Source organism: Ochotona curzoniae, unplaced genomic scaffold (assembly GCF_017591425.1).
Source record: "Ochotona curzoniae isolate NIBS_2020 unplaced genomic scaffold, NIBS_Ocur_1.0 contig_883, whole genome shotgun sequence".
NCBI classification, from domain to species: Eukaryota; Metazoa; Chordata; class Mammalia; order Lagomorpha; family Ochotonidae; genus Ochotona; species Ochotona curzoniae.
Window position 1 is genome coordinate 32,604,604 of NW_024466599.1, and position 15,667 is coordinate 32,620,270.

The 15,667-nt window shown below is 42.8% G+C and overlaps 1 protein-coding gene across 2 annotated transcripts in view; it reads right to left on the reverse strand.

The window, feature by feature from the left end:
* The window catches only part of SRBD1 (S1 RNA binding domain 1), a 179,665-nt gene extending 171,653 nt beyond the window's left edge, over positions 1-8,012 (reverse strand). Inside the window, exons 1-2 of one of the 2 annotated variants that reach the window (XM_040993200.1) lie at positions 7,955-8,012; positions 2,137-2,216 (exon numbers count right to left, since the gene is read on the reverse strand). In XM_040993200.1, the coding sequence (XP_040849134.1) occupies positions 2,137-2,216 (80 nt within the window). In that variant the 5' untranslated portion in view covers positions 7,955-8,012. The remainder of the gene's footprint in view (positions 1-2,136; positions 2,217-7,954) is intronic. The other variant, XM_040993201.1, reaches the window with a different exon arrangement.
* Between the last annotated feature and the right edge of the window lie 7,655 nt (positions 8,013-15,667).

Below are 15,667 nucleotides of genomic sequence, written 5' to 3' on the forward strand. Positions count from 1 at the left end.
ATTTCTACCCTAATGTAGTTAAGTCAATATTGGTGGGAAGGAAGACCATTTCTTTCACAGAAAACTAATGAATGAATATCTGGGGTTTGGTGTTTTAAGTTCCGCCTGCAGGCAAAAACATGACTGAATAACTTTTGGCTAAGTTGTGGGAGAGCAGAATTTCAACAGGTCAAACCACTGATATTCTCCAAGTGAGCACTACTGAGAGGTGGATGCTAAGCCCAAGAACAAGCAAAAAACAAAGAGAAAAATCACAAGATGATCTAACACAACAGTACTGAAATCAAAAGGATCTAGATGTGGCCTAGAAAAGCAGTGGAGGATGGCCCAAAGCCTCGGGACCCTGCACCCACATGTGAGACTCAGAAGAAGCTTCTGGCTTTGGTCCCACTCAGCTTCTGTCATTTTGGCTATTTGGGGAATGAACCAGGGCATGGAAGGTCTTTCTGTCCTTTTCTGTAAATCTCATCTTCTTTCTCATAAAAATAAATAAACCAGAAAAAAAAAAGGATCTAGGGAAATCAAGGTCCCATCTATACTCACCTAGAAAAACAATGTCCAGACTAACCTTATTTACTACTTTGTCAAGATGGAGTTGTTTTTTGTTATGAGGAAAACACAAGCACAGGTATCATGAGGTGCTCTGGCAGTCGGTCAACTCTATTCCCAATCTTACACCAGTTTCTGGCAACATCTGGTGCTCACCCTTTAGAGTATGTCCTTTACCAGCTTTCCTTGTTTTCCTTCTACTTCCTGCAGCTTCTCCTTAGTTCCTTTGGTCCCTTCCCCCTCTCCTCAACCTTCCATTGTGGGAATTCCCAAGGCTTAGTCCTCAGCCCTCTCCTCTCTATGCTCTCTTGCCAGCTCACTTTTCTTCTCCTATGGCTCAGTAAAAGAATCAGTTTTACATTTTTTATATTCAGGACTTCGCATATCCACTTTGTCTGGCAATCACCTTGACTTTACCAAGTTCAAACTAGAGCTCGTGATTGCATCACACTTACACTCCTTCCTCTTCCAACCTTCCCAAAGTGCCAATTTCCTTTATACCCTAAATCCAACCCAGCTGCTCAACCCATCAAAATATACTACCTTCAAAATATGCCCCAGATTAAACCATTTCTCAACATTTTCACCACTAGGATTCTAAAATAGCCTTCTGAATTCATTCTTCCTGCCTCCATTCTTATTCTGTAGCATCAACAAAAAACTAACGTAAATCAGATGATGTCACATCCATGCCTACTATACTCCAGTGGTTCCTACTTCACATAAAATCTTAACACTCTGAAACAGCCTATTAGATCTTCCCCAATCCAGTCTCATTTCCTATCACTCTCTGCATTAATGACCCAGGACTGGCCACACTACTCTTGTTGATGTCCCAAGAACATATCAAATTCATTCCTGCCTCAGGGTCTTTTCACCTGCAGCTTTGTCTACTTACAATACCATCTTTATAAGTTACACTCCCAAATTCCATCTACATTGCTTGTCAAATCTCCAAGAAAAATTCATGACTACTCTATATAAGATGTCCCCAGCCGAAATCAACTATTGTGCTCTCCATTCCTTACCCTGCTTTATTGTCCTCCAGTATTAAGCAGCCACTCACTCACAAATAACTTCAGAGCACAGCAATTCAGAACAGGGAACAACTTCATACCTCCCTCCCCCAGTGTCTAGGTAAACAGAAATGGGTTGGGGGGAAGGAAAGTAGAGGGAGGCTTACGGCTGGTATCTAATGGGTAAGGGCAAAGATGTTGCCAAATGAATTACAAGCACAGGACAGCCCTCAGAATAAAGAATTATCCTGCACACAACAACAATAGCGCACAGGTTAAGAAATCCTAATTAAAAGCAATATTAAAAACTTCCTGCTCAAAAAAAAAAAACTCCCTGCTCTTATGCAGCTGATAATCTGTAAATCTTACATTACACATGTATTGGATTGCTTTCTCTTTATTCAACACTCTATCACTAACATTAGATAGGACCTGGGACACAGTATGAGTTCAACAAATATTCAATGCCCGAATGAATAAAAAAAAAGATCCATTACATTTAAACGACAAACACATTACTCCTTAAAATACTCATCCTTTTCCTACAGTCATATTAAATCAGTATGCTTACAACTCAGAGGAGGAAGAAAATTCATGTTTGAATGTCACGGTCTGGGCCTGCATTTTTGCTCTTCTTGGCAATGATGACATCTGAAAGAAATGGAACATGAAATCAACATGGCTTATATAGTCTCAGCACTTTATCTGGCTACTCAAAACTAACATTGCAGGGGTGGGCACCGCGCCACAACAGGTTAAGCTCCAACTGGCAAGCCCGTATCATCGCAGGACCTACACTACCAATCAGCTTCTGCTGAAGCACCCTGAAAGGCAGCAGCTGATGGCTCAAGTGTGTCAGCCCCTGCCACGCACACAGGAGACTGAACAGAGTTCAGGGATCCTGCCTTTGGCCAAACTCAGCCCTGGCTGTTGCAAGCCTCTGGACAGCAAAACAACAGACCAAAGATCTCCTTATGTCTATCTCTGTGTATGCTCTGCCTTTCAAGCAAATGAAAATAAACATTTAGAGGATGGGAGGGGAAATCTCTCAGCCTATGGAACTGTATTATGAAAAATAAAAATTATATTAATTAAATAAATTAAAAGGAAAGAAACATTTAAAAATAGCAGCAGCAAAACAAAAACAAACACTCCAACAGCTCTACTGCTAGTAAATGCTATTAAAAGGAGAAGGACTGGAGGTCGATAGACAAATCTTCCAATGGCTTCAACAGCCCTATGGGTGTGGACTACCTCTTAAAATGATAGGTTCCCACAGTATGACAACTGTTGACTTTCCAGAACTATATGCTACAGTATTCTTCAAACATCACCTGACAGTGGTACTATTAGATAGTAAATTATAAAGTCCTTTATTAAACCATATCCCAAAAGAAGTATCTTATCCCTTCTGTATCTTCTTACAATATAGACACCATGATGCAAAGCTGGGAAATCATGATAAATAACTGAGTTAGAGTCAGGCTACTCCTAAAGTAACAGAAACATTCCCTTATAATAGTTAAATATTAAACATATATCGTATTTAATGACCTGGTGTGGTAGCCTATTGGCGAAGTACTCACTGCATACACCAGGATCCCATATGGGCACCAGTTCATGCCCCAACTGTTCACTTTCCATCCAGCTCCCAGCTTGTGGCCTGGGAAAGCAGTGGAGGATAGCCCAAAGCCTTGACATCCTGCACCCGTGTGGGAGACCCAGAAGAAGCTCCTGGCTCCTGGCTTCTGATCAGCTCAGCTCCCACTGTTGGGGCCATATGGAGAATGAACCAGCAGATAAAAATTCTTGTCTCTCCTTCTCTGTAAATCTTCCTTTGCAATAAAAATAAATAAATCTTAAAAAAAAAAAAAAACAGCCTGACACACACTATTGAGAAAAATTATGATTGTGTGTGTTTAAGTAAACTGATTAATCACCTAGCAACTGAAAATATTCACCAATTCAAAGGCTCAGATCTAAAACAATTTAGATAAAAAGCAACAGGAAGTAAAGGAATTTACTTTAGGTGGTAAGATTAATTACCTAAAAAATATGTGAAAAGTCATAAAAACCACATTAAACTCTGACATGCTTAGAACCCAAATTCCCAGGCCAGTTGGATACTAGCATTACTCTGGTTTTAGCACTCACTTCTAGCAGGAGGTAGAGTCTGGTGGAGAAACACAGACAAGGTTGTCACCAAACCAAGCCTGCTCTTCCAGCAGACCAGCTAGCTGCATCAAGAAAAGCAAACCTGGGCAGGCGAGCACTTGCTCAGAAGATGGAAGGGAAAGCAAGCTGCAGGGGCTGGCGCAATAGCCTAGTGGTTAAATCCTTGCCTTGCATACACCAGAGAATCCCATATGGTCGCCAGTACATGTCCCGGCTGCCCCACTTCACTTCCAGCTGGGAAAGCAGCAGAACATGGCCCAAAGCCTTGGAACCCTGCACTCATGTGGGAGACCCAGAGGAAGTTCCTGTCTCCTGGCTTTGGATGGGCTCAGCTCTGGCTGTTGCTGCCACTTGGGGAGTGAACCAGAGGTTGGAAGATGTTTCTTTCTCCATCTCCTTTTATTTGTGTATCTGCCTTTCCAATAAAAAAATAAATCTGTAAAAATAAATAAAATACATAAAGACCAGATACAGAGGGCCAGTGTTGTGGCATAGTGGGTAACAGTTGTACCAACTACACCAACTGATTTAAGACCCAACTGCTTCACTTCTGACCCGGCTCCCTGCTAATGAGCCTGAGGAAAAAAACAGAAAATGGCCCAAGTATTCAGGCCCTTGGAAGCTACAAGTTACTGGCTTTAGTCTGGATGAGCCTTGGTCATTTCAGTCATTTAGGAAATGAGTCAAGAGACGGAAGAACTGTATCTGTGAGTGTGTGTGTGTGGGTGTGTATTTATTTCTCTGCAACTCTGCCTTTCGAATAAATCTTTTGAAAAGTATATACAGAAACTGGCAATAGGAATTATTAATTTGTTTTTTTTTATTGGAAAGGCAGATTCACAGAGAGACGGGGAAACAAAAAGAAAGATCTTCCAGCCTCTGGTTCATTTCCCAAAGGACTACAGTGGCCAGAGCAAAGCCAAATCGAAGCCAGGACCCAGGAGCTTCTTCTGAGTCTGCCACATGGGTGCAGGATCCCAAGGCTTTGGGTCATCTCCTACTGTTTCCCCAGGCTAAAAGCAGGGAGCTGGATGGGAACTGGAATAACTAAGACACGAATCAGCGCCCATAAGGGATCCTGGTATATTTAAGGGAAGGATTTAACTACTGAGCTTTTGTGCCAGGCCCAATCCTAGAACTTCTTAGGAGAGGATTTGCCAGTAGTTGAGCCATTGAGCTGGTCCCGGAATTATTTCTTTAAGACAATGGCAAACACACACCCAGGAGTATAACAACTAATGTAAAGGTCAATGCTGCTTTCCTGTAGCCATTCCTCCCACAGCTTCCTACTCCACATCATAAAACTTGCTAGATTAACTAAAATTTTATCCGTTTCCATCCTGCCTTTAGATTCAGCTTTACCTAACAAACTGCCTCTGAAACTATTCAGATGCCTCATAGCTACCTAAAATATAACATATCCACAATGGAATTTCCAGTAACCACTTCTTGTCACAGAATCCATCCTTAATCCAGTCTTTCCCTTCTCACTGAACAGCACCACCAACCGCTTATTTGCTAAGACAGAACCTTGAAAATTCTCTTAACAGCTTCATTAAGGTGTAAATGACAGGTGATAGTACTGTATGTGTTTAAAGCCTACAAATTGGATAAGTTCTGACACACACACACAAACACACCACAATGAACATAATGAGCACATCCATCATCCTCAAAAGAGCCATTCGCTAAGTTACAACATTGCAAATCCAGTTTGTTTTCATCTCCCACGACCATTCCATTAGTAAGTCACATAAATTCTTTCTTCAAAATGTCTTACATCTCCACAATCTCCAATGGATCATTAGCATCTGTCTAAACACATTTTCCTTTTGCTATAACAGAATACCACAGAGTGAGGAATATATAAAGAAATTCATTTCATACAGCTCTGGATGGCTGGGAAGCCCAAGTGGCCAGATCCCCTGAAATCCTTCTTGCCAAACATTGTACGCCAAGAGAAAGGGTTCGTGGAGTTCAGGTCTCTCCCTCAACCTACAAAGGCACTAACTCCAACCTGGGGCCCCACCCCATGATCTCACCAAACTCTAAGCACCTTCCAAATGCCTCATCTCCACAACCAACACAGGAATTCAGGGATTAAGTTTCTAGGGCATGAACTTCGGGCAGGGAACACAGTAATTGCACAGCAGCCCCCATCTCTCACCTGGATGAGGCAACAGACTCTTCACTGCCCCCACCTTCTTCCTCTCACCCTCACAACCCATCCTCCATTTATCAATCCACAAGATCATTTAGAAAATGCTTTAAAGAGCACCCAGTCACTTCCCACACCATCCTTCACTTAGAATCAAACCACGTCTTAGCTCAGCCTTCAAAACTGCCCTACAGGACTAATGCTTGCCACTCCAACCACACTCACCATTTGCTACAACTCCTTTGTTCTACTAAGATCCTGTAACAAACAAAATTCTTTCCCACCTCAGGTTCACACTCCCTGGAGCACTCTCCCTCCTGATCATCAGTTAGCTGGCTTACTGTTCAGAACTCAACATTCTTCAACATAAAATGGGCTTCTCCGTTACACTTGAAAAACAATCTATTTACTATACCCGATAATACAGCACAAGAATTAAGCTGCCACTAAGGGTAACAACATTCCGTATCAGAGCGCTGATTCAAGCCCTGGCTGCACCACCTCAGACCCAACGTCCTGCTACTGCAGCTGAGAAAGCAATGTCAGACAGCTCAAGCTCTCGCTCCTGCCATGCAGGGTGGAGAAGCCAATGGAGTTCCCAGTCCTTGGCTTCCGCCAGGGACGGATATTACTGATGTGGCCATTTGCAAAGGGAACCTCTAGATGGAAGACAATTCTGTCTCTCCTTCCATCACTCAAAATAATATTAACTAACAATATGTATGAATTATGCCTTTTCAAATGTTGTGCCTTATTAAAAGTGTTTTGTTAGGAGCCAATTTTATATTTTGGAAAAATAACAGTATTTTAGTATTGATTGCCAAGCATTTACTTTTAAAAATTTTAAATCCTTGCAATGTTTGTATTTACCTGATTACTTATTATATCATTGTGTATGTTTATTGCATTTATTCAATACATGAATTTGTGCATTTAGCATGTAAAAAAAATCAGTAAAAAAATTTTTAAAAGTCCAACTTCCATTATACAGTGGTACATAACATAAGCTATTATTATATTGACTGATTTACTGTGCGTACCCCCCTTTGGGTGATAAACACCATGAAAACAGGAAATACTTATTCATTATCCCATCACACAGAGCTTGGAACTTGATAGCTGCGCTATAACCAGACAAATATAAGAATTACACAAACACAGCCGCTAAAGAGAAAAGCACACTCAATTTCCACCATTCCTAGGCAATGCTTTCTGGAACAAGAGGCAGGTAGTTTTTGATACTGGGATTTTCCCTCCTCCCAAGATATCATTATTCATGCATACATGAAAATCCTAAATCAATCATTTAGCGATTGCCATGAGATTATTCACAGACAAACTACAGCAAGTGAACTATGGGGGCCAGGATGAGAGGAACTGCACTGACAAATAATGAAGTTGAACAATAATCTAAAAACTCAAGGATAGCAAAGGGAACAATTCCCTTAGAGACACCTAAAGAAATCTCTCCCATGAAGCACCCACAAAGGACTTGGAATGTGAGCAGGAATGGGTACCAAAGGCATCCGAACCAAACACCCAAAAGCTGGAGCCTCGGAGAGTCCCGCCGTTACCTTTTCTATGAATGAGAAGAGCCTGAGCTCAAACGAAGTGGAATGATCCACAGAAACAGGCACCACACAGCACCAGACCTAACACCAAGACGGGCTGTTTCCCATTCCACACCTGTCGCATTAACGACACGTCGCGGGGGAGGTGGGAGGAAAAGCTGCAGTTCACTGCTTTCCTCTAGGCACGCTGCTAGAAACGCGTTGGACGGGGAAAGGGGTGCTATCCTGCCCGATTCCGGATCTGGAATAACAACCCTAGGTTTCCCCCTGAGCGCTAAGAGCTGCCACAGTTTGACAATGCGGCTGCCAGGAGGCAGTGAGGAATGTTCCCTGGGTGTGGGCTGAGATACGAGCACGGACAGGTGACACTAAGCATGACACTTCGGGGTGTGCTTCTCCCCAAACGCACGCTCCGACTGTGGTAAAGCGGCCGCGGAAACACCGGAGCCCGCAGGACGGTCGCCGAGACGGACACGCAAGCTCACCTTCCCGCCTGACGTCTCGGTGGACCGGGAGCCCGGGGAATCACGGAACCTTCCGGGTCCCGCCGGAAGTTTTTCAAACCCCGGAAGTCCCGCCTAGCGCTCCCGAGGAGTAGCCAAGATGGGCGAGGGCGGAGCCAAGATGGACGCGCGCTGAGTGGATGGGTGTCGGGAAGGGAACGCGGGTGCCAAGCCCTTCCCCTGGGTTGGTCACGGGCGGAGCTCTCTCCCCGGCTCCGGGAGGAGTTGGAGCTGGGGATTTGGAATCGTGAGTCCTTCCCATTTTTCTTTCAGTTCAGGATGTTTCTTTTCATGGAGTTAGTTATTGTGAAGTAGGGTGTTTCTGGCGTGTTTTATTTCCTAATGCCTGGTTTAAGGGTTTCGCGCCAGTCTTGTGGTGATGTCCAAATCTTGCCCGCTGCACCCTCCTTCAGCCCCTCGATGGGCTCTGTCTTAAGAGGAGACTTCAGCCATCATCAACGCCTCAGTTTGGTCTCTCAGGCTGCTTGGTCACCCATTCGAAAAATCTGGTTCTCTCAGGAACTTCCTAGTCTTGGGCCGATCGCTCTACATGTGTGAGCTGTTTCTGTTTCTCCCTCAATCCCACCACCACTTTCCTATTAAGATACCCGGCACATGTCAGGGATCAATACTGAATCTACTTGAGGCAATGACAAGTCCTGTAACTGAGAGTGTAGGATTTAGACAAATGGAGATGAGTCAAGCACACACACACACACACACGCTGGAAGATGAATAGAAAATCTGAACTCTGTTGAACGTGGTTTTTCATAGAATATTGCAGAAAGGGGCATCCCCCATACTCTGAGAGGATGGACTGCTACAAGCAAGGAGCAATTAAAAGCTGTGAGAAATCAGTTTGAGTAAGATCTTTACCAACTAAGCTGAAGTTTCCTCGTTATAGTACTAAATTCACCTAAAGAAGGGGATTGCCACCATTTTCTAAATACACAAAGTATAAAGAAGCATGAAGTTTTTTGTCACATTTCATGAGCAGGAGAGACCGTCTCCCTCTTCTGCTCTACTGTGGACCCTCTAGCCCTCACTGTGAAAGCTCTGACCAACTGCATCTCAGAGAGGCAGTTTCCTCAGAGAACTGTACCTTCCTACTCTCTCCTGTTCTCACAAGTAAATAACGGCTTTCTCAGAGCAACTGCCACTTGAGGCTGAAAATGTGGCGAGACCTCATGCCAACAAGACCCCCAGATGTCCACTTTATAGTCCCAGTAGCCTGTCCTTTTTGAGCAAGAATGGGAAAACTATCCCATTTTATTGCCAGATTCTTGGGAAGTTCTATGACTTCATTTCCTTGTAGGCTAGTATCCTAAGTGGACCTTTCTGCAGGTCCAGGATTTCCATTCCCCTTCTCACAAAGCACAAGGTAGCTCTGCTTTTTATTTTAATCAGGCCTGACCCTGACCTGAGCCCCACTTCATTCCCAGAGATCCACTTCACCTTTTTGTTTTGCTTTGTTTTTAACCGAACATGAAATTATACAGAGGACCAGTGTTGTAGTATAACAGGTTAAAATGTTCACTGGGATGTCTGCATCTCGTATCAGACTGCTAATTAGAGTACTGGCTGCTCAGCACTATGTCCCAGCTTCTTGCTAATAGCCCTGGGGGCGGCACATGGGGATCCATGTAGTTGGGTTCCTTCTCCTCACATGGAAATCAGATGAGGTGCTTGGCTCCTGGTTTGGGTCTGGCCCAGCACTGCCTGTGATGAGTATTTAGGAAGTAAACCAAAGGATGGGATATAGCTTTCCTCCACATCGTACTTCCTCTACTCACACCCCATCACCCCTCTCATTCTCAACCTCTTTCCTTCTGTCTGTGTCATTCTACCTTTTAAATAAATAAATAATTTTTTTTTTAGATTTTATTTTTATTGGAAAGTCAGATATACAGAGAGGAGGGGAGACAGAAAAAGATCTTCCATTGGTTGATTCACTCCCCAAGAAGCAACCACGGCTGGAGCCAAGCCAGTCCGAAGTCAGAAGCCCGGAGCCTCTTCTGGATCTCCCACGCAGGTGCGAGGTCCCAAGGCTTTGGGCCGCCCTCAACTGCTTTCCCAGGCCACAAGCAGGGAGCTGGATGGAAGCGGGGCTGCCGGGAATTAGAACCGGTGCCCAAATGGAATCCCAGCACATGTGTGAGACAAGGACTTTTTTTTTTTTAAGATTTATTCATTTTTATTACAAAGTCAGATATACAGAGAGGAGGAGAGACAGAAAGGAAGATCCTCTGTCCGATGATTCACTCCCCAAGTGAGCCACAACGGCCGGTGCTATGCCAATCCGAAGCTAAGAACCAGGAACCTCTTCCGGGTCTCCCACGCGGGTGCAGGGTCCCAAAGCTTTGGGCCGTCCTTGACTGCTTTCCCAGGCCACAAGCAGGGAGCTGGATGGGAAGTGGGGCCACCGGGACTAGAATCGGCTCTTATATGGGATCCCGGGGCGTTCAAGGCAAGGACTTTAACCTCTAGGCCACGCTGCCGGGCCCGTGAGACAAGGACTTTGGCCGCTAGGCTACCATGCCAGACCCATAAATAATTTTAAAAACTAGTAAAAAGTCTTCCCAACAATTATTTACTATTTACTCAAAATCAGTTCTCCGTAGAAATGAAAAATGGCTCTTTTTGTATTGTATGTTTTACCATGCATACTACACTTTAAGCTTACAAAAACAACCAGTGACATTAGATTGAGTAATTGGGAAGGGGGAGGACTGTTAGTCTAGGTTAGACCTTCAGACACCAAACCCCCAGTGCATGGAATGCTCAGTGGTAGAATTCTCACCTGCCAGATATCAAACCCCCGATGCTGATGACTCATTTCCAAAGACTCAGAACTGAAGAGCCCATGAGATGCTGAAATGACCTGGGAAAGGGCATTGATCGTTGGTCACTCCAAAGATTGTTCAGAGATTTTTTTTTTCCTTTCCTAATTTGCCAAGTGTTGCCTTGTGCAAAGGTTCCAGAAGGTGTAAGACTATCTGCTACACTCACAATCTGCTCTATGATTTATAATCCTAAATGAATAATAGAGAACACATTATAGTCCAAGATTAGAAGAGTAGAAGGATTATGAAAGTCAGCAAAGATAATTTATTACTTACTATTCACCAACATTTAACATTTCAGCAGATAAATGTAAGGTGAAGGTTGTAAGGATCAGGGTGGATTTCAGCAAAATGTTTTGACATATTCCTATCCTAAAGGAATTTATAAATGTGACTGAAGTAATCTAGATACAATCATAGAAAATAGACCCGGGCCCGGCAGTGTGGCCTAGCAGCTAAAGTTCTCGCCTTGAACGCACCCCAGGATCCCATGTGGGTGCCAGTTCTAATCCCGGCAGCCCCACTTCCCATCCAGCTCCCTGCTTGTGGCCTGAGAAAGCAGTCGAGGGCAGCTCAAAGCTTTGGGACCCTGCACCTGCGTGGGATACCCGGAAGAGGTTCCTGGTTCCCAGCTTCGGATAGGTGCAGTACCAGCTGTTGCGCTCACTTGGGGAGTGAATCATCGGATGGAAGATCTTCCTCTCTGTCTCTCCTCCTCTCTGTATATCTGACTTTGTAACAAATAAATAAATAAATCTTTTTTTAAAAAAAAAAAAAAAGAAGATAGACCCAAACAAGACTAGATTCAAGAATTGAGTTATGCAGGTAGAAACCACACTACACAATGAGAGGGAAAATAGGAGGTGCCAGCATAGTTGGCCCCTTGAGTCTCCTCTCTCCCAGCAGGAATATTTATCTTTCACCAGAGCAAGAAACAGGATTTTTGAGCTAAAATAAATAACCTAGTGAGATTTTTATACATCAGACATCTGAAATAAAATAAAATCTGGGACAGGGTTCTCTAAAATTAAATTATGTAGGTGATGGCCTACCCCAAATGCAAGTTAAGACTGTACAAAGAGCCACTCCCACTGCAAGCTGTCAAGGGAAGTTTGTAACCACGTCAGTATGAAGCAAGCTCCACTATTGTAACTGCCTCTTCTATGTCAGACCTTCCTCAATCTGTTTACTTTTGGATCTCCAGTACTGAATTGTAAGAACTCCATGGGTGTAGACTCACAGCCTGGAGTAATCTGGATGCCCACCCAAGACTATACAATAGTTTGGGAGCAATAAAAAAAAGCATTTTGGATTCACTTAGAGGTTATTTATCACTCCACAACATATATCTCTTCTCATGATATTAACTGTTATGTTATCATTTGTATGTTTCTGTCCTTGGTCTTGCCTGTGTGTAGTGGGTACCAGGTTTGTGTACCCTGGAAGGTGAGGGGACGGCAGGCAGGGGTGGGGTAGGGTGTAGGTCAGGCAACCCAGGATGCCAATGGCATGAGGAGAAGCTCACTGGCCTCCTGGTAGCATGCTTCTGGAGACACTGTGTGGGCTTGCAGGGGTCTGAGGATGGCACAGATGGGGGTGTGCGGAGGCATGGGGTCTCACGTCCAGGATTGGTGGTCTGATCGTGGAGTTCATGTGTCAGAACTAGGACTCCTCAGTGGAAAAGATGGAGCAGTGGATGGCTGAGCCAGTAGCACATGGAGGATTGGCAGCCCACCGAGGCCAACAGAGGGCATCTGGTACCATAACAGAGAAAACAGGACAGAACAAATTAGACAACTAACCCAGCCAGATGTTGACAGCAAACATATGGGTGAATGGAGACTCTAACGTTAACTATGTCAGCCAAAGGACATTGGAAGGAATTCCTCATCCTTGGATCAGTGACATCAACATGTCATAACTATCAAAACCACGTGGGCAGAACCCTTGAAGCATGTGCCACATTGAGGACCCTAGGTTGATATCAGGTAGCCATTCATACTGGGGCATTTGAGAAGCTGCGTATGGCTTCTCCCCTTCTCTCTCCTCTTCCCCCATTTATAGGAAGACGAAATAAAAAATTTGAAAACGATGATCACACCCAGTTTCCCTAACCCTTGATCCTTCCCACCCTGAGCAACTATGTAAACATCAAAAATAAAAAAATTTCTCTATATATGTATGTGTGTGTGTGTGTGTGTGCGCGCGCGCAGAGCAAAGGTAAATTCTTCTTCCTGCAACCAGAACATCCTGTTTACTGTATGCTTGGACATCAACTATAGATTGTCTGGCTTTTGGACTCTAAAACTTGTAAACAACTCACCTGTTTCTCAGACCTTTGATTTGGGGCTGAGTTATACTATCAGTTTTTCCGATTCTAGAACCTTCAACTTCCCTTATTCTTAAGCTTGCAAATGGACTGCTGTAAGATTTCATCTCTATGATCAAACAAGCCACTTCTCCTAATAATATTTGATCTATCTCGATCTACTTATATACCTAACATCTATCAATCATCTTTATCTCTATCTCCTATTGGTTGTTTCTGTGGAAACCTCTGACTAATATACTTAGCAAGAATGCCAGACTTTTTTATGGAGAATCTACAAACTGAAATAGCCCTGGTTCATTAATTTGCATATTATTTTCTGCTTTTTTCCTGCCATCATAAGTTCATTCCAAAATATTAAAATTTATCAGGTTTATGAGCTTCTCTAAATAATTTACCCAGGAGTTTTCTATTTCCTGCATAGAAGGGACTGCCTTCTTTTCCAAACTTTCTTATGAAGTGAGATAGAACCTGCTAGCCTGTCCTATTCTTTCAAAATGGCTTGAGGAAGCAACGCAATCCCATAATCTAATTCTGAGAAACTTGTTCCAGCCCAAGTCTATATGTTTGTCAGACTTTCTAATAAAAGAAGGATTCAAGGATTAAAATCCAGAGTCTTGATTAAATATTGAATGGATCTTAAGGAGCATCAGTTGAATCTGAGAAATTAATTGTACTGACTTTTCAAGGAGTTAGAACTAAAGAGACTGCAATGTCTTTATGTCACGGGATCCACGTGTTGAACTAGAATATGATTTCTATTTTTAGCTGAAAATTAAAACTTATAATGTTTTATCCCACTTACTTCTGTTGAAAGTAAATCTCCAAGGCATTTTGTAATGAATGATATTATAACCAAGATCAAGATTCATAAAAAGCACTATTTAATGAAAGGCTTTGTTGATTGCATAGTCCAATCGCCTACTCATCACTCACTTGAAAATTCCCTGGCTAAGAGGCAATGGCTCATGTGCAAACACAGTACACAGTTTTTTCCTGGTGACTCTCATCAGTAGTCCACCTGGAATCAAATATGGAAATCCCATAGAATGAGAAACTAATAATGTCATAGTGGTAGGGTTGTAAGAAAATGATGAATGGCAGCACAGTGAGGTCAGATTCACTTTGATCGAATCTAGACTAACCGCAAGGAGCCAGGTCTGGATACTTGATACATCAGAGCTGGATTTTACGTCTGGTATCTTTGGTCCATCTTACAGCTTAAAAACTGAAACTATATTGTGAATGCTTGTTTGAAACAGTCTTTCAGGAATGGTGATAGTCTGAACTGTAATGCTAGAACCTTCACACGCTGACTGGAAATCAACTGTAGAAAAAGCATTGGTATCATATCTGTCTATGTCCAACTAGGCACGTGCTTTTTTCTTCAGTTGGATTTACTGGAACATAATTTATGCATGGCAAAACTCAACTTTTCATCGTAATCAGTCGAGGCATGGAAAATTTCCATCACCTCCCCTTCTCTCCACACCAAAAATGCCCTGTTGTAGCCAGTGCCTTCCCCAATTCACACCCGCTGGCAAACACTGATTTATTCTCTGTCCCAATGACTTTTCTCTTCAGAATGTCCTGTAAACTGATCATACAGTATGTAGCTGTTTGAGTCTAGTTTCTTATATTAGTATAATACATTGAGGTTAATGCACATACCAGTAGTTCTTTTCTGTTTTTCTTGCCAGTGAGCATCCTTTTGTGGGTCTATACCACAGTTTATCCTGTTGATGGGCATTAAAATAATTTCCACTTTATGGCCATTATGAAAAATGCAACTCTGAACATCCATGTGCAAGTTTTTATGTGGCCATATGTTTCCATTTCTCTTCAGTAAATAAATTTCTGGAGACAGGATCACTAAGTCATCATAAATGTATGTTTTAATTTTAAAAATTACTACTAAATTGCTTTCTAAAGGAATGCATGAGTATTTCAGTTATACCATATTCTAAGCAGAAGTTAATATTTTCAGGATTTTGAAATTTCTTTTTGCAATTCTGAACAGCATATATGGATGTTTAGGTGGGGTTTTAATTTGTATTTCCCTAATGACTCATAATATGTATTAGTGATGTTTTTCTGTACTATCTCTGTATCTTCTTTGGTGAAATATCTGTCCAAATATCTTGTCAATTTCTAACTCAACTTTTAGATTATTCAATTACAAGGGTTCTTTATATTTTGTGGATGCTGACCCTTTATCAAATATGATTCCTGGCCTTAAGTTATGGATTTATGGATTTGAACATTTAGCCTCTGCCAGTGAGGATGCCTTAATCCCAACTCAGAGTATGTGGTTTCAAGTCCCAGTTCTGGCTTACCAATTCCAGCCTCCTGCATATAGGCATTGGGAGGCAGTGGTGATGGTTTAAGTAATTAGGTTCTTTCTACCCATGTGGGAGACCTGGGTTGAATTCACAGCTCCCAGCTTTCAGTATGTGCCCATTGCAGACATGTGGGGAGGGAGCCAGCAGATTAGAGTTTTCTATTTGTTTCTCTGTCTTTGCC